The sequence below is a fragment of the Corvus moneduloides genome, chromosome 4, assembly GCF_009650955.1.
Source record: "Corvus moneduloides isolate bCorMon1 chromosome 4, bCorMon1.pri, whole genome shotgun sequence".
NCBI lineage: Eukaryota > Metazoa > Chordata > Aves > Passeriformes > Corvidae > Corvus > Corvus moneduloides.
In genome coordinates, this window is record NC_045479.1 from 65,438,411 (window position 1) to 65,462,302 (window position 23,892).

Consider the following 23,892-nt stretch of genomic DNA (forward strand, 5'->3'; position numbering starts at 1 on the left):
AAGGCAAAAGGAGGAGATTTTCAAAGAGAAAGCAAAAGTGCAGAGAATTCAACATGCAAACTAACTGCAAATTTCATCAAATAACGGTCAAAAAACTGACATCAAAGATATAAGGAGTTTTTTTGGCATTAAAATCACTGTCCAAGAAATCCTAGATTAACATCATTATCCGTTTTCAAAGCACCAAATAGCCATTGAATGTACAACACCTCAGCACTCTAATAACAGCTCTGTGAAATGCCACAGCAGAACCCCCAGCAAATTAAGAAAACTGAAGAATCTTTCTTAGATGAAAAGCTGTTTGGAAATATTGTAAAGACTTACCAAACCCTGTTGCCAAACCAAGAAGACCAAGGGTTTATATTGCAGCTAAGCAAATATCAGCTTGTTTTTTTTGGATGCTTTAATTGTCAATGCGCTACCATTTATAAAAGCCTACAGGAAGCAGTGAGAAAACCCCATCAAACCACTACCTACAGCGGGACACCTCTGAAGTAAATCTGAGCTACTGTCTATCAAGTCCAGATGTGAAGATTGCATGAGCAACCATGCAAATCTCTCTGTGGGAGGGGTTTTGTTCCATGCAAAAATTAGTATCTTAATCTACGCTCCTCTCAATGAACAAGAAAAAAGAATAATGATATTTTAAATTGGGAAGATTATATTGAGGTCTTGTGGTTGTGATGGAGAAGTATATTAAAAGCATTGGGAAATCTATTCACTAAAGAGCCTGGTTATTCTAGGCTTTTAAAAAGTACTGAAAGATTAAATGGCATTGTAAAGTGAAGTTGAAAGTATCAAGAACAAAACAATAAGAAAGGCAAAACGATTCAGGACTGAACGCAAATCCAGTACTCTATAAAACATACTTCATAACTAAAAAAAATGAACTGATCATTATTTTGCCCATTATATCTTTTTCAAGTTGGTAAAAAACCCTTTATGAGGATAGATGGAGGAGTAGAGGACTCAGTTGCCTCATAGTGCTTCAGAAGCACAGTTGGAGTTAGGAAGCCACCAAGAAACAGAGAAGACTCCGCAGACATCCTTCCCAGATGTGAGTTAAATCTTTCTATGACAAGGAAATCAAATATCTTCTAATTTTTTTCACGTGTTTCTTATCTCAAGATACTGATATAAATTGCTGATAAATCTAAAAAAGTATCTCTACATTTTAAAAATATTTTTTAATAAAAAAGTGTTAGAAACTGTGCTTTGTGTGAGCTTGCATGGCTTTTGGAACAAAGAGTGATTCTGATTTCTGCATCTACTTCAGAAATTTATGTCTTAATTTATTCCCTCATCAATTTATTCCATTATAATTTTTTAAATTGTCATGTCTGTACTTATGATTATGAGTGTAACCCCCACAAATTACCATTTTTATGAGTAGAAGGGCAAGAAAAGAGTATTGCCATAGTAAGATCTATCAGAGGCAAGGAAAGAATTCTGAATTTTTCCTAAATCTGGCAAGATTTTACAGGGGCTCACAGAATTGCCAGTAGCACCGCTCCCTTCACTGTGAGCACTGCAGACCATGCCAATAATAAAGCAGCAAAAAGCACTGAAGAGCACCACCAGTCACGCACCTGCTCCATGGAGATATTTTTATAAATGACTGTCTGATTCCACTCAGGATTCAAGCTTTTCTGTATGTACTTAGTCCTCCGCTTGTACTCAGCACTGAATTTGAACAAAAGAAAACATTACATTAGCAATCTTTTGTTTATTTCAGCTCTAATACAAAAAAAAAAAAACCAAAAAAACAAAACAATGTCCACAAACCAAAAACCAGAAAAATAAAGACATTGTATCTTCCATTTCTGCAACATTTCAGGGTTACGAGAGGACAATGACAGCCTTTTGGATGTTTTCTTTGGTATGCTTTTCTGAGATAGTCTTTTAAAACATCTTCTGACTCTTCAGCAGGCTTGCTCTGCCTCAAACCATTTCAAGCTAAAGCATCAGTCAGCCCATGCACATAGACTTTGTCCTCTCATTGTAGGTATTGGGCTCTGAGTCTAAATTGAGGTGATAATGCATTGATTTCTTTCCCACGACCATCCCATTAGCACTTTAAAGCAGCACATATTCATTATATTTATAGGCTGCAATCTCTAATTACAGGAATCCCAGCTCACAGACACATTTAATGAATGCCATAAGGTAACTAATATCCTGTTAATGATTGAAACACTAATTTCTTATTGATCCTGTTCTCTGCCTATCCCTCTAACTGTACTGGAAAGAAACATAAAAGTGCATCAGGATCACGTTGTTTGGGGTTTTTTTGTCAATAGTCAAGAACAAAGGTTTGGCTGCATAATCTGTTTTTAAAAAGATTCACTAATGGCTTCTATTGTACTTTACATTTCCTGAGTATGGAGAAAGCAATATACTAATCTTTAACAGAATATGGATTCACCTAGCTCTGTGAGCTTTGATGTTAGATTTGCTTTCATTCCAATTTTAATTTAACATAAATTTTAATGGACAACCAAAAAAGCTGGGTAGGAGAACATGAGAGTCTTTTTGAAAAACCCACAAGATTTAAGCTAAAGAAATTCTTTTTTTTCAGTCTGCAAGTATATGTCTGCTACATGGATTACTAAACAAAATGTTCCCAGGACTGTTCTCCAGCACTACGACAAAAGGGCACAAAATTATTTGTATATGCCATATTAGACTCTTTTATGGTTCCCCTACAGTTCTCACTTCTGATTTAACTGTTTTGGTTCACACCAGGCATGGTCTCAGAACTAATGAATTAATTCTTTCCATATGAGATTAACTGAGAAGGAGCACTCAGGAATTCATTTAGTCAGCCAGTCACTAATGATGTACCACACCTGCTACCAGATTGGAACAATTCTGGTTTATGGTTATGTGAAAGATACTTGTGTTTTACTGGCACAGGTGTATGTCAATGTAGGGACTTCAGCACCAGCAGTTTCACTCTATAAACTCAATTCTGCTGTGCAGTGATCCCATTTAATTAATCTGGATAGCGGGGTGGCTTTATTCTCCAAAACGAGGTGGCTGTATCCAAGCTGCCTACTAGCCTGATATCTCTAAGTGAAAGGGATTTGCAGCTATACTTCCTCAAATTTTTTGCTCTAGTCATTCTACGTATTTCCACTTATTTTCTTGGAAATCTTCCTATCCGGTGTCTTTCAGTTTATTGAAGAATGTGAAGGGTTTTGGGACCCGTTAAACAAAGTATCTGTTCACCTCTGCTTATGAGAAGAAAGCAGCAGCTCTTCAGAGTTCAGTGAGTTCTAAAAGCCACAGCACAGAACAGCAAGAGTGATTTAAAATCTAGGGGGACCAAGACCATATGAAAAAAGAAACTAACAGAAAGCTATTTCTTTGCATATCTTGGAAAGAAGGCTGAAATACAAAATCTGAATCCATTTTGAAATGAGATTTTTATGGCAAATATTATTAAGTGATGCAAATTTTAAAGCATTAAATATTATTAAGTGATTAAAATTTTAAAGCACCTCAGTAGCCTTCTTTTCCTACTCTCTGGTATGAGAAAAGCACCCCCTGCCTAGAACATCCTGATTAGATGTCTTATGATCTACTGGTTTTAGGGAACAGATATACTTTCATTTTTTGAAGAAAGTGGGAGAGAGTCCTTTGCACACTCAGCCAAGAAAATGACATCAACATTCCCTTTCCTTTCTTGGATCTCCTTTTGCAATAGTAGAACTTCATCACCTTTTCAAAGTTTCTGATTCTTTTTTGAAGTATGTGAGAAGGTGATTCATGCAGTGTTGAGTTCCAGAGCTGGCAGTGACAAAATACAAAAGTGTTGTTAATATGGTAGCTCTGAAATATTTCCAGTGAAGTCCACGGAATATTTGGATCTAAACTGTGAAGGCAGCCTGAGCCCACATCCATGTAATCTGTAGTCTGCATCTGTTGCAGAGGGAAGCCTCTTCTAGGAAGGTGCAGAACCAGCCAAAATTGGGTGGCAGATGAAGGTTTCTAGGCCTCTGAAGGGAAGGGTCTGGCAAATGTATTAAGTTCATACCACTGATGCACCTTCCCCCCAACAATTTACAGATTAACAGATGAAGTTACTTTAATAAAATGCATTCATTAAACCAGTCACTGGTATGTCACTTAATGTGAAATAATTCGCATTTGAAATTCAAAGAGTATGCTGTGTGAAAAGATACAAGCTGCATAGCTCTTTTCTTTATATTTTCTCTCTGATTCCTTAATTATAATTTATTAATATATAATACAACGTATTAAGTACAATGAAAGAAGAATAATAGAATAACTGTATTAAAAAGTGTAATAGAATACACATATGAAATATGTGATTTTAACATTAATTAAATAATTTTAGTAATGAAGAAACAGATAGATTATAGAAATTTGTTTATTGAAATTAATCTGTTCACTTGTTTAGTCAGGTTATTACTTTTAGACAAATGCAAATTGGGGCTGGAGTATTTCTTATGTTCTTAGCCTGGGCTGATATTAGCATATGTTGAGAACTGAGTTTTCCTTATGTTTCCAGGACAAACAAAGCACTCATAATTTCAATAATTACATTTCAATTTTGTTTACCACAAATAACCACTTATGTGGTCAAGAAGATTTAATTGCCCATCTGGGCAATTATCTAGAGTTATACCTGGCTTTAATGTCTATACATTGTGCAAGGTAAATAGAGAAAAATATTCCATTTTATTACCAAACAGACCATGTTTCTCTTGGCAGTAACAACATTCAAAATCTTGATACAAATTCATAGTTAATTATGTTTCAACTTTCAGTGAGTGAAAATGAAGTTTTAGATATCTCTGAACTAAATTCTTCCATACTTCAAAAGAAATTTTGCTTGTCATCAGAGTTTGGCCTTAGAATAATGCACCGAGGAGCATTAACTACCTTTTTCCAACTCCTGGAAATGACCTCATTAGAAAATGTAAAGCAAAACCATACCACAGTTTCATGCCATCAGAACTCAAGAGAAATCTGCAGTTCAATGCACAGGCTCATTGTCTCATCCATGCATACAAAAATTAGAGTATAAAGTTGGAAGATAATACACTCTACCTGGCATTTTGGACAACCATGACTTGTCTGCATATCCAGAATTTACAGAGTTAGGAACACAGAGGAAGCAGTGTAAGAGAAAATGAGAACAGAGATGAAAGAAAACATGAATAATGGGTAGTTTCTAATATCAGAATCAAAGGAAATAGAGGCATTAGGAAGAATAAGAAGTCTAGCATGGACTGAACTACAAATAAAAATTATTCAGTAGCAACCCAAGTTTCTACTTTCAGAAAAAAATTTGGGACTTTTAAGAAGTTCTTCGTTTTCATTATTCTCTAAAGGCCCAAGTTACATGCAAAACTGTAGCAGCAGCTTGTTTTAATATAATAAACCCAAACAAAACTAAAATCCAATTCTTCATAATTTGGCAACAAGTTTAAACTGATACTTTATAGGGTGAACCTGCCTTTAGTTCAAAGTCTTATTTCTGTATCAGTGAATGTACCTGCAAAATTCCCACTAAGATTGATTTGACAAGCATTTTACAAAAGCCTTAGGTGCATTTAAAAACCTCTCAAGCTTTAGCACCTGTTCCCCTTACATTCAGTAATAGTTTTGGGCCCAGTGCTACTGAACAATATTGAATACTGCATATCTGGAATTAGCAAGCCACAAAAGAAAATGTGTGGCTTTATTTGTACCACTCGTGTATTTAGTGGTGCTTGACTATACACCAAATGCTGAACTGTGACCTGAACATCCACTTTCCTGTTACTTTGAGCAGAACAGAAATAGAGATTTTTATTTGCATTGCTCTAGCCTAAGAGTCTTTTAGTATTGGTATGATTACACAAGCAGGGAAGTTTGCAGGAATTTGTCTTTGCAAGATACAGTCTGATCCATAAGCTTAATTTTAGATATATCTATTGTGTCATTGAAGACAGCAGGACTATTATAACCATGTATTACATATCCTTATATATTCTCCATATACATATGACATTCTGTAACATTAGGCTAAAAAATTGCATATAGTATTGCTGATACAGAAACATATCTTTTAATAGAAGTACTAATGAGCTATTTGTAATTACAGAGTCAAAGACATCAATGATCTGTGAAAAAGTGATTAGTGACTTGTATAGTCATTCGATACAAAATTAGTGATATTTCTAAAACCATATCTTCACTCTTAAAAAAAACCCCATAAAACTCATATGGAGAGATTTTTTCTGACCAGTATTTCTTGGCTTTTGTATTATACTGCAGCCTTAAATTTATCTCAGGTACTTTAATTCTGCCTGTTTGCAAATCTATCCTAAATTCAGATTGTCTTGAGCTGAAGCAACCATTCCATGCTAAACTTAACATGCAGCTTTCTAGATTACAGAAAGTATTGCATCTATTTAGTGCATTTCCATTGAGTCTGTTGTTATATTAAATACCTTTACATGTATTATAATTTTTAAAAGGAAACACGAAAAAAAGAAAAGTGAATCTACAGGAATGATTATAAAGTTCCTAAGGTCACTACCAAAGTATGTACATTGTCCTGGGAATAGGATCTGACTCTGTTAAAAATCTACCATTTTTCCTGGTGTTGCACCTGGATTTTCTATAGCAATAACTCTTAGTTCTATTTAATAATGAAAAGTAGCAAAGCTAAACTAAAAGGAAGTTCAGGTTAAAATTTGTCCTACACTTACCCTCTCCCTGGAAGAAGATAAACTTTAACAAAGGGGTCCGAATAGCCATTGTTGTCTCTGGGAGCAAGGTTTCTTGCCTGAAGGATGTGGATGATAAGGTTGCCAAGGTGTTTGTCATAGTTGATTTGAAGCTAGTGAATACATTAAAACATGGTAGGATTATTTGTTACTTTTACTTTCTAAGTGATTCAATATCTCCTAAACCCTTTGAACAAAATGAGCTTTAGACCTCTATGTCCTCTGGAAATGAACACATTTTAGAAGTTTCTGTCTCTCTCTTGACTAGAATGAGATGCTAGATCATCACACTGGACCTTGAAAAAGAAAAAAAGGGAAACACCCATATTGATCTATTTCAATCAAGAAAAAGGAAAGGAAATTTGAACCCTTGATATTATTCTGAACAATAGCCAGTTTATTGAGTGATAATTACTCACATCCTATCTACCTGGAGGCCAAGTCTGACAAGGATGCTATAACACTGTGGAAAGACACTTAGTACTAATATAGAAGAGAGGGGTTAATCAAAGAGCAAAAAAACCCCAGATATCTGTGGTAAATTAGGCTTCATTCTGCTGTTCTCTGTTCCAATGTTTTAAAAGGCTAAAGTCAATTTACATAAGGGATAACCATAAACTTGGCATGGCATGGAAATAAATACACTGCACTATAAGAAACCCACAGCGATTCTTGCTTCAATGTAAACAGACTTGAAATTACTAAAGAAAAGCACAATAAGTGGTGAAATATTAAGGATTAGGATGAATTTCAATATCCTTTTAGTCCTTTTGGGAACAGCAGCATTTTCCATTCTTCTGGTTGTACTTCACAAGCCAACATTAAAGACGGGTGCAAAAATCAAGCACTATCTTACATTAGTGACATCTTATGGGATTGGAGCTGAATAAGAAATCAGTTGATGGAGATGGTTTTCTGCAAACTTATTCCACAGTAAAACACAGCCAGTATCAACAATTTACACAGCAAAAATGACATATTTACCTGTATTTCTCCAGTGATTGGATGGGAAGCAGACTTTGTAGTTTCTGTAGGCTGCCAGATTAAAAACACATAGATGTTCAAAGTTAACTTTTTTAACAGGTGTGGTTTATACTGCTGTATTGCCACAAATTTTTAAAAACTGTCTCCAGTTGTTATAGTCAAAACTAATGGTTATGTATTTCAACAGCACTTAAAGTCCAGCCCAGCCATTTTGATCAGCGTTTATGCAGGTACAGAATCAAACAACTTGAACACCAAATCTTTACAGTCTGAGCAGACTGGTCACACAAGGAGGCATAGGGAGAAAAAAACATATAGCATTAACCCTGTCTAACAAACATGAATGCTGCCAAGAGAAAGAAAAGACTGTGTCAAGTAAAACACAGCTATATATTTCTGTCAATATGAGAAAGGCAGAGAGAGGCAAAAGTTACTCAAATTTAAACTGAGTTTAGGTGAAAGTGGGTAGAAAGAGTGGAAATAATGGTACTAAAACTAGGTGATGTGTATAAGTGGATTACACAATTGTAAGCCATCTCATATAATGTCTTTTGCTTTATTCTGTGTTTTCTGATAATCAGTTCAAGCTACGACACTTCTTCAAATTCCTCCCCACACTTTCTGTGACACAAAAATTAAATTTTCTGCCCTTGCTTTCCTCTGTTCTTTATCATTAAACTTTTCTAGGTTTTTGATAAAAAGCAATAAAATCCCTAATGTTCCTCTCTGCCCTTTTTCTTTTCTCCTGTTTGTCGGTAGAAAATAATATCACCACTTGATTAGAATCCTGGACTCACAAGAATATGCTGTTCTGTTAAATGCTGGTGGCCTTGAGCCACTCTGGACCAACCTCCATCTGCAAGCCATCAGTCAAGCAAGAAAGCTCTGTTTCAGTAGTAGGATTTGAATATTTCTTGCATTCTCTCTATATATGCTTTCTTGGTTGATGCAGCAGAAAACAGAGGACAAAAACAAGGAGAAACTTACTGTTCTCTGGAGACTGGTCTGGAAGCCATCTTTTTCTATTCCTCCAGATGTGAGCAGGTGCCTGACATTATTCCATGTAATTTATATTTCTATCACTTTCTCAGAAGAGTAAAACCCATCTGCCTCTTCAAGCATCATTGTGCTGCCCTACACTCCAGGAAAACCCTTAGAGGCTTTCTTAGGCTGTTGGACATCAACTGCTTTAAATTAGGCAATGAAGTGCCCACATCTCCTGCACCACAGCATGAAGGTAAGATGATGCACTACCCTTTTCAGGTTTATGTTGAAGAAACATCCTCTCAATCAGTCAGATCTACAGACCAGAACTATCCAGAAAAATCCCACCTAAACACTATCACAATAAAAACACAGGAGAAAAATAGCACAAATCTGCCTGCTATATGCATATATTTCCTGTCTTGTGTTTCCTTATTATTGTTTGGTTTACTGCTTTACCTTGCCTTCCAGATGTGCTTCTTTATGAGCACAAGCCTTAACAGAAAAAACACCCAAAACTAAACCAAACTTGATTTTTCTGTAAATGCATTTGCATCCAAAAAATAATTCTCATGAAAAATTTTATAACCAGCTTTTCTTGGTACCTGACAATGCTTTTAAAGAAGCTTAATCCATCCAAAAGCTAAAATAAGTCATCTAATAATCTATAAAATGCTCTGAATCTGAAATGAAATTTTAGGTTGATAAAAAAGTACTCCTAGAACTTTTTAGGTCCTTGACAGACTATTCAGAGAGTGAAGTTCACTCCTTTTGCCAAAGACAGGGAGCTACCTGAGCATCATGCAATCTTTCAAAGTAGGACATAAAAGGCTTATATTTCTCATACTTTACCTCTACAAATAGATTTTATTATACTTAATAGTTCTGACCTCAGGCTGTACTAGCACTGACAATATTGACAACACCAAAAATAACATGAAGCTAGCTGTGCTGTGGCTACAAAATCACTGCCAGGTAGTCTAAATGTTCTCATTTTTCATGAGTTGGAATAGCAAGAATAATGAGTTTGTTCACTCCAAATGTCATGTTATACAGAATGTATTAGTATGGATAATGTAGGAGGAGTTCACAGAGAAGGGAATGGGCATGATGAATTTGTATTGAGACTTCCAAAGGTGGTTAAGGTGGAGTTTGTAAAGTGGAGTCTGTAAAAATAAATGTGCACTTTATATTTCTATATCATTGTTGAATCTCTGCATCATTTACAAGACTGTGATTCAATGTATTAAATACTTTGTTTTCTCTGATGTCAGTGGATCTAAAACTGATCATGAAGAATTACCCATATATTTTAAAGAAACATGGATAATTTAGGCTGAAAGAGACCTCTCAAGGCCATCTGGTCTAATCCCCAGCTCAGAGCTGGGCCAACTTTGAAGCTGGTTCCATACTGAGAAGCAGAGATTCAAATAAGTATCTTTCTTTATCACAGCTTCAGTGAGGATTCATTTGCAAAGAGGGAAAAGTATTTCACAGGTGATTTTTTTAGGAGCTAAAGGATCTGAGGATTTAGAAAAAAAAGCAATCCATTCTTCATATTAAACGTTTCTATAGGTCATTCATATCCTGGATGTAATCTGCACCACAGAATGATCACATGTTTACACTACAAAAGAAACAGGTCTGCATGAGATATTGTCAGCTCAAGGCTTCCAAAGCTGTGTGATGGCTATTCTAATTTCAGTCTTATTTCTTTTGATACTCCCTGCACGCACTCACAGACCCTGTGTAAGAGATGGTGCTTTGTAATGCCATCACACCTGCTCAAGCAGGTTGTCACGGCCATGAGGTGAAACTTGTTAATGCCAGGCTTTGATGCTATGCACTATCACTTCCTGTAGTAACATTAAATATGAGAAAATTTGCACTGCAGAACATGACAGAGACTACTACAATATTTCTAGAGTGCATATTCTGTACAAAAAGCTTAAAAAAATTGCTAAAAATAAAAACAGTTGCAAAAACAAAATCTAGGCAGTTTGGATATTTATTCTGTCACGATACTTTGGCAGGGCTGCAGCCTGCCTAGAAATGCTGTCAGCCCAAGGCAAAGAGCAGTTCCAGAAAGGATGAGCTTTCTCTTCTAACAGAGCTCGACACTATTATAAACTTGGCCTGCAGTCAATGAACAGAAACTATACAAGTCAACAGGAGCTATGTTTGTTATGAAAGAAATGCCTTTCAACATGATTTTCAGAAATAAGCAAAGAATATTTTAAATATTTACCTGACTAGTTCTGACTTTTGCATCTCCTACATAAAGGCATTAGTTCTAATAATTTTTTGTTTCATCTTTATAAGCCTCCAGCTGATTCTTTTCATAAAAGAATCCTAAATCCTTTGTGAAGCAGGAAATTAAATTTATGCATCTAACTTTAGGTGATCTACTACGGTGCCAAAGCTGGGAACCCAGTCTCCTCATGTGGACAGAGAGGGGCACCTCTCCAGGATACACTGCACAGCAAAGATTTATAGATCTCCATACACTGTGAATTTAGGAGTGTGATTCATCTCACCAAATGAAAGGGGTTTCAGTGTAGATGGTGGCATGTGCACTAAGAGCCCTGCTCTCTGCATGCAGTGCCTGCACTGTAATGGCAGGTTTCACCCCGTGTCATGAACTGTACTTCAGAAAAGTATTATTCTCAGTGGCAAAAATCATGCACATAGCAAACTAGTTCATATATAAATGTGTATTTATATTTGATATAAATTTATGCTGTAGTGAATTTAACTATTGACCTATGGACTAAGCAATTCTGCCAGATCCCTGAAGTTAGGCCCAGTAAATATTGGCATATGGATTTAACTTGTGCATCACAGACCTGAATTAGTTTGTAGAAAGTCTATGGGCATTGTGGCAAGACAGAATTACTATCCAAACCAAACTGATCAATAAATATCTTCCCAGTTTGTACTAAATTTCTGGATGAAAATGATTTTTGTGTTTCCTCTCACATGAAAGTTATGTTGGCATATGGAAGAGCTGTCTGAAATGAGCAGGCACCATTTGCTGGTTCTGTTTTGTGCAGTACCTAACTCATGCATTCACATCACAGGCATAGTTCCAACAGCACAAAAATACAAACACAACTCTAACACAGTAGGAACCTGACAGTCCCAAAAAGGAATAAAGGTGCAGAGTAATAAATGTTTAGAAAGCACTTTGCAATGTGAAGCATTGTAAGTGTGTGAAAAGCTGGATATTCAGGATAGCAAGCAGCACTCTCGCAAATTGCTTCAGGAAATGCAGTCTTCACAGCATTGATTTATTGATTTTCACTTTTTTGACACAAAATGCAAAAATGTGACAGATTACTTTATGCTCTAGTTTTCAGTTTCAACTGTGAAAAGATGCTACTAAATTCCCACTCTTCCCTTTTCAGGTGTGTGGATGCACAAGGAGAAAGAACTTCAGCTGAGGAATGGACAGGATGTAGCAGAGAAAATAAGAAATTATGCTTGGCAAGTTCAGAGGAATTAGCTAGTGACAAAACACATTTTAATGGTAAATTTTGTTTTCAGTCTTTCCTAGGCTTTCAGAGACTTACTTACTATTGCTATGATTATTCAAACCTTGTAGCACTTTAAGCAGTAGTTTAGTATAGAGAGGGAAATTATGGTTTTAGTACTAACAGCTTCTTTAATGGAAATAGTACCTCATCACCATGTAGGATGCACTTAAAAAGCAAGAGTAACAAAGGCTGGAAAGGGCAGTTATTTTGTTTAAAAAAAATAATATTAAGTTCAAAAATATATTTTCAGAGAAGAACCAATCTCTTATGACCTTGGAAAAAATCACATAATCTTTCCTTGTGTCCAAATTCAACATCTTAACAGTAATATTCATCGTTATCCATGAAATGGGTTTGCCAAGATGTGCTGTGATTCCTTGCCACACTGAAGAAGGTAAACAGGCAGTCTCTTCCTGTCATCAAAATGCTCTTGCTCCATAACTTGGGAGTTTCTTACCTTGCTGCTGTGCCGTTTTTTGCTCACTGAGGGAGAACCAGGCTGACCAGGGCTAGGAACAGCACTGGAGGTGGCAGAAGTGGTTCCAGAGTGGACATGAGATCCCTTTTCCACTCCTGAAGAAGCAACCAGAGGTGACTGCTGTAGAGAAACCTTTTGGAGCTCTGCAGCCAGTTGCTTGGGATCAACCCCTGGGGACTTCGCTTTATCTACTGGATTAAAGCAAGAGAGCTTTGTATTGATAACTGCCAGCACATCCAAATCCATCTTGCCATGGTACAGGGACAGCATAAGAATCTTTACAAATTATCATGTCATCTGCCTGCATACTTTGAAGATGCAAAAGGCATCCTATAAAAAATAGACATCCCTCCCACAATATTGACATCCCAATTCCAATCTTTCTGTGCTAGTGCTACTTACCAGTGCTCCTTATCTAAAAAGCTTTCTGAGAAGGTACCTCTAGGTGAAGAAAAACAGGCTTTGTGGATCATGTTGAATCAAACTGGAGCAAATTACAGTTTTAAAGACTGGCCTGTGCTATCATCCATTGTTTGAAACTGGTCCGGTTTTACCAAGTATCTGAACTTTCTTGTAAAAGTTTAAATCTCATTTTAATTTTTTTTTTTTTAATCAGCTGGACATTGAACAGAACTGCTCCTGAGATAATTTATACAAAAATAAAGAGAAAAATCCTCAAAACTTTAGGAACACAAATTAATCAAAGAAGAAAAAATGTAAACAAATGAAGGCTAAAAGCCCTGATTCATCTTTCCTTATTACTCACACCTGTGTGAGGCATCTGTGGCAGGAGTCTGATTGCCCTCCCTGCTGCCCAGGAATGAGTGGGAGCAATTTACCCTTTGGAGATAGCAATTTCTATTTAACACAGAAAAATGTCAAGTAAGTTTCATATATGCTAGATGGAATAGAGTTAAAAGGATACTAGGCACAGCTTGATTCCCAGGTTCTCAGAAGTATGAGAGGTTTGAAACAAGACTTTATCCTTATCCTGCCTGCTTGGCTCTAATACGTTTTTCCTTCAAGAAAATGGAGATTTTTCCTTTCTAAAGCACCAACAGTCTGCCAAACCTCAGAGGTAATGGCAAGAAAGACTTGACAGCCAGAGAAACTCTACAATTGTTCCAACTTAGAAACCACAAGATTTCCAGACTAGGAGGAAGCATGCCTGCAAGAATGGAGCAATTTTCTCTTACTTCTGTTCCTTCTCATTTTTAGTTTTCCTCATTAATAAAAAAATTGTTTATCCTAGTTTTTGTCCTTTCCAAAACTGATTTCAGTATCTTTGAATGTTTTTGGCGGTTTTGATCGGCTCACAAATTAAAAAATTGTGGGTAGCTCAGCTTCAAAGTTCTGTCAGACTTAGTCTTTGCTTTCAATTATTATCAAAAACATCAATTTTCAACGGAAGGTAGCTTGATGGTAAGTATATTAATAGCTAGGAATTTTTATGTGGTCAGAAAATTGAGGATTCAGTCCAGATAATTTCGATAGTGATTGATGAAAGAGCTGCCACAAAACCATGGAACTCAGAATGGACCCATGAAACGGTGAGTGAAGCAATCTTTTAATCTGCATTACTAGGTAAAATTGTGGATGTTGATTCAAAGTTAGATTAGATATGACTGATACAGTGACTGAAGCCTGCAGTTGTGGTATTGATTGAACAGCAGGAAATCCACCCAAAAGCACTGCCATCTTAGAACCCGCATAACAAAACTGACTCCTTGCTATTGCATCCCTATATCCAGTAAATACTGGTTTTTTATCACTTATAGCAGGCCACAAACCTTGTATTAAGCTAACAGGTATTTTCATCAAGGTCTTTTCCAACACTGACAATTCTATGGTTCTACAAACACAGGCCTTAGGACTTGTGTGTTCTTTGGACTTTCTGCAGTTTGCTGGGAGCTTTGTTTTAGCCTGTCTGGCTGCAACAGCAATTGTCTAATGACTGGAGAGCTATGACCTTAATTTGTCTGAGTTACACTTCACCTTGTATAGCGGTGTGGTATAGTGCCCATTCTTAATTATTTTGATACAGAAAGGCACAGCTGTAATTGCACTGTGCAGACTGAAGTATTTATGACTCCAGATTAATAATGCAGTTTATAGGAGCAGAGGCCTGAGGTGACAGCAGAGTGCTGCAAGGTTTGGACACAGGATGGCAGCTGAGGCCCCAGGGACACCAGCAACTCACTGGCCAGTTACTGACACAGGTGCAAACCCAGGGACTGGGCAAAGTAAACTTTAGGGGCAACAGAGGGAAGAAGGACAACAATATATCACTTGTAAAGTTTACAGTACCCAGCACCCACAGGTACTTTTCCTCTGGGCAGCTTTCACTCTGCACCCAGCCTGTAGGGCTGCCTGGGGTTCTTGTGACCCAGGCATAGGACCTGACATTTTGCCTTGATGAATCACATGCAGTTGGCCTTGGCCCATCAATCCAGCCTGTCCAGATTCCTCTGCAGAGCCTTCCTACCCTCCAACAGATCAACACTCCTGCCCAAATTGGTGTTGTCTGCAAATTCATTAAAGGTGCACTTGATCCCACCATCTTGCCTTTTTATATAAGGCGTGGTCCCCTTTCTACCCATGGCAATATTTGGGATGTAACACCAGAGCTTGCAATGCTAACATACCAGCTGATATCACACCCAAATTCAGTTGCTACCTAGTCCTACAATATCAAAGCATCATCTTGTCTCTCACCTGTCCTTATTGGCTCATGCAGCTCCAGGTGCTGGGGATTCTCAGAGTCCGAGAGCATGTTCAGGTCCCTAAAGAAAGCAATAAGAAGCCTGAGACAAAAGAAACTCTTTCCTCATACCCTCATTATTATATTAAGTAGGTAAATGAATAGTGGTTCATGACAGAAAGCAGCTCCCAAGCATGGTCCCTTCTTAGCTGATATATATTTGCAATGCTGTTAAAGAGCTGAGAAGAAAAGCTTCTTTTAAGGTGAAATCTTTAATGGATTTAATGCAAGTATGCATTTCTCATGATGCTTAAATGAATTTCATCTAAGAGATACAGTTTTCACTAAAAGTCAAGTTATTACTAAATTAGCTTCTTTTTCTAACACTGGTAAATTCAGTGAACTCTAAGTTTGTCAATGAGAGGAGATTGTGGCCTGAAAATGGAGTTATCATTGTTTATAAAAGCATAATTACTGGCATCTGATTCAGTTTATCTCTCCCTCTGACTTTAAGAGAAAAACAGAACAAACAGATCTCCCACATCCACAGTGAACTCTTGCTTATTATTACATTGATGCTTTGTGCTAACAAAGGTTCCACCTTAACAACCGTAAATTAAAATAAAAAAATTTAAAAAAAGCCATGAAAAGCCAAAAAGAAATGGAAACAGAAAGATGGGGAAAAACTCACAGTCTTACACATATTTCTGCTTCCCCACTCTGCTGAATAATAATGCTCTGGACCTCTTCATAAGTTTTCCCAGTCAAGGGGATGCCATTCCATTCCAGCACTTGCATTCCTAAGAAGGCAAAACAGCAAGAGGTCAAGGGCTCAGATTTTGACATAGGCATCAGCTATATCTTTCTTGCCTTGCTTTTACAAGACAATTTGATGTGACGTTCAGTGAATGTTGGTTAAATGACACAAGACATTAGCAAAGCCCTTTCACTTCACACAGATTAGACTGCTGAATGTTATTGTCCCTTCAGCTATAACTTACCTGCTGAAACATCACAGGAGATTATTCTCTTTGATTCAAAGTATACATGCACTCTCCACAGTCTGTATTGCATGATATTGAAAAATTTTTCCAATATCAAAAACATGCACACCTACCAGCATAGCAATAAACCAAAACATTCTATATATCAGACATTTCCTGGCCAGCCATGGTCTTGGAAGATAACTGTTTCTTACAGTGACAAATTGCTGTTAAGAATGGAATTAATTTGCGAATGCGATTAGATAATTCAAATACATTTTCTTTACTTTGTCACTTACAAAAATACAAAAAAGTGAAGGCTGTTGGACTAACTGATTTTAATGAAAAAAATGTGCCTCCGCATTTCAAACATCAGCGTGGTAATATTCAGGTTGAAATTTTTCTTCCATATCTTTTCTCATAAAAAATTGATGAAACAGATGAACATACTTCATTGTGGAGGACATAAACAGAACTATAATAATTAGGCTGAAAAATACTGAATACTGAACTAATCTGCTGTGTCTTCCAAGTGTCCCAGGACTGAGTCAGGAGTCTCAGTACAGTTCAGTGTATCTGTATAAGGAAGTTTTATGCTCAGTATTTGTAGAGTCAATCCCTCTATAAATCATGTGAGGTATATTCTGATGAGAAATCTTTTGGTTAAGGTGAAATGCTTACACAAAGCAAACTCTAGATTCATATCTGGGTCTTACAGATCTGAGGTTCTGAGAAATGGGTTCATATCTTGAATTAATTAGTCATAAGGATGACTCCAAACAGATTAACTTCTCACCGATGAACAAATGTCAAAATCCAAGCCTCTGGCTGTAGTGGGAAAAAATTGCTTAATGGGACAAGATACTGAATTCTTTATAGTCCACTAAAAGCAATGCATTACAAAATGTCTGAAACCATATCACTCACACAGCAAAGAAAACCACAAACACTTAGCTTGCTACCACTTACACAGATAAAACCAAGTCTTCACCTGGGTCATATTTTAATGTCAAAATCCTGTGCTGTTGCATATAACAAATGGGAAAAATAATAAAGAAAAATGTGGAGATAAACTCATAGAAAAGCATGATGCTAAATAAAATATAATGAAAATTTTTCATGGAATAAAACAGATTAAATTATTTGACAATGAAAGATTATGAGAAATAAATATACAAATTTATATTCCCAAATTATCCATAGGATTCCATGAATTAGGAGTTGAAATATCAGAATTACTCATAACTGTTGTCAGCCAGAATTTATCATTTTGTTTGTAGAAGTTTACAGAAAAATAAACTATGCAGAATGACTAAAAAGTGATGCTCAGAAGCCAGTAAAGCCAGCTGCCTAATGTCAAAATAGATTTGAATTTTCCTAAAATTTAGCCCCTTTCATTTACCAGTCATGATTCAAAAACATGATTTTGCTTTTGCTTGTTAAAGCAGATCTGATTTTCAGCTCAGTTCCTCTGGAATAAATCAACAGTAATTAGGAGCAAATTCATTTCCCCCTGATTTTCAGTCATACAAATATAACAGCATGGGCTTGGCCTATAGGCTTCTAGAAAGGAAGGAACTGAAGTTATTTTTGGTTTTTTTCAATGTGTGCCCTCGTAATGGTAATCATGGCATATAGGATGTTATGTATGACAGTATGAACCTCATGATTAAGACAAGAAAAACGACCACTTCGACTTGTATTGACAAGGAACAAGAAAAAAAGTTTATATATTTAGATATTTGAGAGAGCATCCTTCTATTTAAAAAAAAAAAAAAAAAAAAAAAAAGCTTTATTGACAAAATACTGTGAGCTCCTGTCTTGGGTTTATCACATATCACAACCTGCTTCCATGGCTTCAGAAGAAAATTCACCAAGGGACCAGTAAGGCCATCATCAACAAGTCACATAAATTAAAAAGACTAGCAGGAAGAGCTTAGCTGAGTACCACTGCAGTGCCAGGATTTGGAAACAAAGTCTGATTTCCACTGGTGAAAGTTTCGACAGTGTGTGCAAGAGCACTGCACTTACTCACTTGGTCAGAAAGGCCACAAGCACATGAACAAAGCAACAACTTGAAAGGAAATGGAATTTCAACAGCCTTGGCTCACACAGAGATCCATTTAACCTGTCAATATAGGGGTATTTTCTTTTTATTGTGTGCCTTGTGGATCCATGAATGTTTAAAATCAAGCAATTTAAACAGGACTTAAATGATCAGACTGAAAGCCCTGGGGTTTAAGAAAAAAAAATGTAGGCAAGAAGCTGATTCCTCTTTTTTCAACATGTAACTGCTATACACATTTTGTTTAAAAAAAAAAAAAAAGGTAATGTTGCAAATAAAATCTTCAGAAGAAATGCAAGTCTAATTAACAAGAAGGAAAAAAAAATACTGAGAGATCACAAGACACTTGCGAAAATTTTTTTCCTAAAACGAATCACATTCTCCCACTGGTTGTCAGGCCATGATAATCACATTTCCAAAAGTTTCTAGCTTCAAATAACCAGTTTAGTGGGAAAAAACAAAAAAAAAAACCCAGGGAGATGAGAAAACTTGCATTGCTCCATGGCAACTCTGCTGACTGAGGAAGTAATTACCCTGATAATCAAATACATAATTTCTTCGATCATCTTTCTTTTATTATTATTTTATTGGGTGAGCAACAGCTTATTTATAGCAATATCAGCTCCCACAATCTCAATAAATATATCCTTCACTCCATCACCCGGGTGATAAAGCTGTACTGTTAAACTGAATGTGGTTGTATATGTAACATTCCTATTGACAAAACAGCACAAAACAAATTATTAAATATGCAGATAGAATAGGTCTTTGCATTAGAGTTGCGGTCAACTGGAAGGCACAATATTTATCTCAGTTTTCACCCATCTTACATGATTTCTGATATTTTCACTCCTCTTCAGACTCATCTTTCAGACATAAGCTAGCTGCATGATTAAAGTTGAAACTGAAAGGAAACTGAAAATCATCCAAGGATTTGATTTTTCTAAATATGAGTCTTGACACAGTTGATTCAAATACAGAAATACTAAACCAAACCACTGAACATCTCGAATTTTATTCCCCTTTGTAACATAATGTTAACCATAAAGTTAATCTCAGTCACTTTGAATACACTATTATACTGCAGCCTCCCTTATTCAGTATACCCAAGGCACCTAAGTGGAAAAACTGTTATTTGCTGTGTCACTAAGAGTTTGTAATTATTTCCAACTATACTTGTGTATAAAACCTATTATTTTTCCATTTTTTTTAGAGTCTCAGAATTGCTGTCCTACTGGAATTTAAAAATATCTACATATTGCAATCTTGGAGTAGAGCCTCCGATTTTGGTTTCACCACAGTTATACCCACAGATAGCTGAGGTTCTTCTGCTTCTTCATGGTTCGTATTTTTTATTCTTATGCATAATAAACACGTCAGTTTGAATTGCATTTTTCAATGATCTAACGCTCACAGAGGAAAATGAAATTGGTCTCTAGACTAACAACTTCAATCAGTAAAATGTGAATATTAGTATCTTTCTATATCATATAAGAATTAAAATTCAGCAACATTACTTTGAAATCCCAGAAAGTGCTATAAAAGTTAAATGTGCACTCAGAACAAGGAGAAACAATATAAACTTGCAGTCTGACATTCAGCACTAAATTACTTTATCATCTATGCTCTCCAGTTATTTTTCTTTTATTTCTAAACCTTTTTGATTGTTCAAAATAGGTTGATGAAAGTCAATGAGTTAATATATTTCCCCAAACTGCCAGGCATGAATCCCACCAAAACTCGTTATTTTTTGTAGACACCTTAACTTCCTCTCCTATTCATCATTCACACTCAGGCTGAATATTTTCCACTTATTGCAATAATTATTATATAGACAACATACATGATTCTTAAAAATGGATATATTGTTCATTGAGTGGAAATGATATAATGTACCCTCCTATGCCTCATGGCTGCTACACTACTATAAAATGGCATTTATAAAAATACAGCCAGAGCAAATCAATCTTGTATTTGAGGTGTACTTGGCATTCTCTTGGCAGCCCACCACTGCCTTCAGATTTATATATGTTGGCACATGATTCTATAGATTACCCTTCAGTCTGAACTATGCTAGAGCAACAAGTGATGATCTGCTTGTATTTGTGTGACCTAATTGAAGTTCTTGGCAAATTAAATTAAGCTTACAGTTCCCGTTTATGAAAATACATATGATATAAATGGCAAGTTTATAGTGCTTTCACCATTACTATATCCTCAAAGATTAGTTTACATCAGTTGCAGACAGATGATCAGTTATACTATGCTGAACAAAATGTTGCAGTGCATTGTAATTATTCAGTGTTTGAGAAAAAGAAACGGTTTTTTGCAGCATAGTGTTCACTGAAGCTATAGAGCAAAGTGTATTTACTTTGTTTTCAGTAACATCATATAAGAGATTATAATAATCTTGCCAGTGAAATGAGCTTCCTGTAAAATGCTGTATTTGAGCTGAAAGTCTTAAACATTTCATTATTAGGCTGTGTTCACAAAACCCCCTCTACTTTTAAATGCAGTTTACTATGAATTCATATTTTTTAAAAAAATCATGCAATAGTATATGGTAGAATGAAAAAAGTCTGTTCATTCCAAGTGACCTTAAGATTCACCTAAAGTGAATCCAGCTCAGTGAACAAAGAAGCTGCAGAATTTCTCTTTGCTGTCTCCTTCATGAATGGTAAATAACTACAACCATTATTTTCATGAGAGTTTAATGCCAGATATGAATTTAGACTACTATATCCCTGCCTGCACTCTATATTTATATTTGTGTATTCAGAATTCAGTGAGGTTTTTTTCAATTTCCCTTTTTAAGGAATAATTTATTCTTCTTTACACAAATGCAGTTCTGTTAGTCTAACTTCTCTTACAGTTACATCTGTAAATGAAGTGATATTTGGGTTTGAAATTTTCCTTTGCAGGGGCAAGAATCACAAGACATGAGGTGCAAACAAACAGTTCGTGTGGAAGTTACAGTGTATGTCTGAAGAGTCACTTTCTCTTTATTAGTTAGCTTCTGTTCTGCCTACGAATATGAATTATGACAGCTAACATGTCAAACAAAGTCTATATAAAGGCTGTTCATTTGTCATCACAACACCTCTCTCAAAGATTTTTCAATAGTCTTGGGAGTCTGAGGGTACTTGTTTTGTTCTGCCTACAGAAGAGGTGACTGAGAGGAGCAATTATCATGGTCTATCACTTCCTCACAAGGGAAGTAGAGGGGCACGTACTGATATCTTCTCTCTGGTGACCAGTGATAGGACTCGAGGGAATGGCATGAAGCTCTGTCAGGGGAGGTTAGGTTGGATATTAGGAAAAGGAACAGGGTCCTCGTGGAAGTGGTCACAGCACCAAGATTTCCAGGAGCACCTGGACAAGGCTCTCAGGCACATGTGATTCTTTGGACTGCCCTGTACAGGGGCAAGCACTGGGCTCGATGATCCTTCTGGGTCCCTTCCAGCTCAGCATATTCTACGATTATATTCTATGATTCTATGAATGAAATATGAGTGGGAATTTATGTATGTAGGACTCCCAGAAGAACTGTGCTGGAAGAAAAGAGTGATTCATGGCACATAGGTTAGCATGTCATCAAGATCCTAACTCATTAAAATGTGGTTTCTCAGGACATTTGCTCAGTAAGGAAAGGTAGCTTAAGAAAGACAAGGCAGAACCATACTTTAGCAAAACCCTGATTAAATCAAAGTGTAGCCTGAAACCATAAAAAGACTGGCAGGAAGATAAAGAACAGGACAGACCCCTGAGATAAGGAAAAAAGGACAGAGAGTAACCCAGAAACATTTTCCAGTGACTCACAGGGATGAGGTAGAGAAACAAAAGATAACTATCAGCTTCTGAAAGTGTGCAAAAAGCACATCTCTAAGACCATCACACAGTTATCAACTTACAAAGCCAGAGGGTGAGAAGTAGACTCATGGGTTGGCATTCCTTGCTCTCTGGACATTCCACTTGCATATGCACATCCTGGTGCTTGGGAGAGAATGGGTATATTTGGAAAGTACAACAGAGAAAGAACTAATGCCAAAGAAAAGTTGCTCTTTTACTCCCAACATGCTGACTCTCTTGGGGCTTCTTGAAAAGGCTCTCCTCACACAGATCTGGGGGTCAAACCCTTACTTGATGAAATCCTGGCTGGTCTCCAGCAATGTCACCACTAAGGGACTACAGCGGCCAATTCAGAAAAGAACGGAATTATTAGGATAACTTAAATACTGAAAGCATGCTAGGAATGAGCAAAGGCCATAGCTATGCATCACATGGCAATGCTACTTAAGGTCATATAGAAACAAGAACAGAAAGTTTTTGTGACTCACAGTAAGCAAACACCACTGTTCAAGCAAAAAGTCAAGTTTTAATGAGAATGGCTGAAGACCTTAAAATGCCAGTCTGTCACTTGGAATAGACTGAGATCCTTACTTGATATGTTCTAATAGGAGTCACTCTGTCGATAATCATCCTCTGTACCCTGGGAGTAACTTTTACAGTTCTGACACTATGTGAGTACTCAAATATAAAGTAGAATTTACTCACTATTATCTCATTTGTGAGAGTCATCTAACCTGAAAACTAAGGAAAGTGAATACAAATTTCTGGCCAGTGCTACGTGGTTCTCATCTCCTGTATGTACCTATTTTTCATATAATACATATAATTCTCCTTTTAAGAAAAGTTTTTGGTTTTTTTTTTTTTTAATTATGCTCTTCATAATATAACGTAAGGTAAATCCATGATAATGTCTTGGAATCAACATGTTTGTGTTCTAATTCAAGTTGACCTAAATTCTTCAGTCATTTGAATGACTTTATTTCAATGAACATTTTTTATGCTTCTCTTGTAGAAGCTAACTGGATGCTTGTACAAATTCCTGATACATACGTGTCCATAGCTGTAGAAAGTATGTGGAAAAAACTTGTTTGATTATTGGCTGGTTTCAACAGACGATAATCTCAACCACAAGTGAAAATGCATAAAATATTTTTTTTTCTTTTTCATCTAATTTTGAACAGATTTAGAACAATAAAGAAAAGAGCATGGAAAGCAGTATGTATGTCTGCAGGGAGGAACTGTCATGCACACATGCATACAGCTGCTTTGGTTTTGCTTTCTTTTGGGCTTAGAGTCAATGTACCAATTTTTGGCTGTAAAACAGTAAGAGTCTTGCCTCAGTAGTTGTCTAGGAATTTTGAGTAGCTAATGAATGAAGAGAGGCAGGTTCCTCTGAGGATGGCTCATCTCAACTGACACCTATTTGGAATGAGATGAATCACGTTCCTCAGGTAGCCTCCCCTCACTTATGGTTAGAAAAAGAGCCCATAATACAAGTTGAGGTAAGATATTTACTTTTCAGACACTTAAAAATACGTGTATTGATTCCCTCCTTTGTCATCTAAA

General features: G+C 36.4%; 1 protein-coding gene across 1 annotated transcript in view; it reads right to left on the bottom strand.

The window, feature by feature from the left end:
* Positions 1-23,892, bottom strand: part of PCLO (piccolo presynaptic cytomatrix protein) — a 327,932-nt gene that overhangs the window by 69,760 nt on the left and 234,280 nt on the right. The window contains 7 exon segments of the mRNA XM_032107596.1: positions 1,590-1,683; positions 5,080-5,106; positions 6,729-6,859; positions 7,731-7,781; positions 12,708-12,919; positions 15,444-15,511; positions 16,121-16,229. Coding sequence (XP_031963487.1) covers positions 1,590-1,683; positions 5,080-5,106; positions 6,729-6,859; positions 7,731-7,781; positions 12,708-12,919; positions 15,444-15,511; positions 16,121-16,229 — 692 coding nt within the window.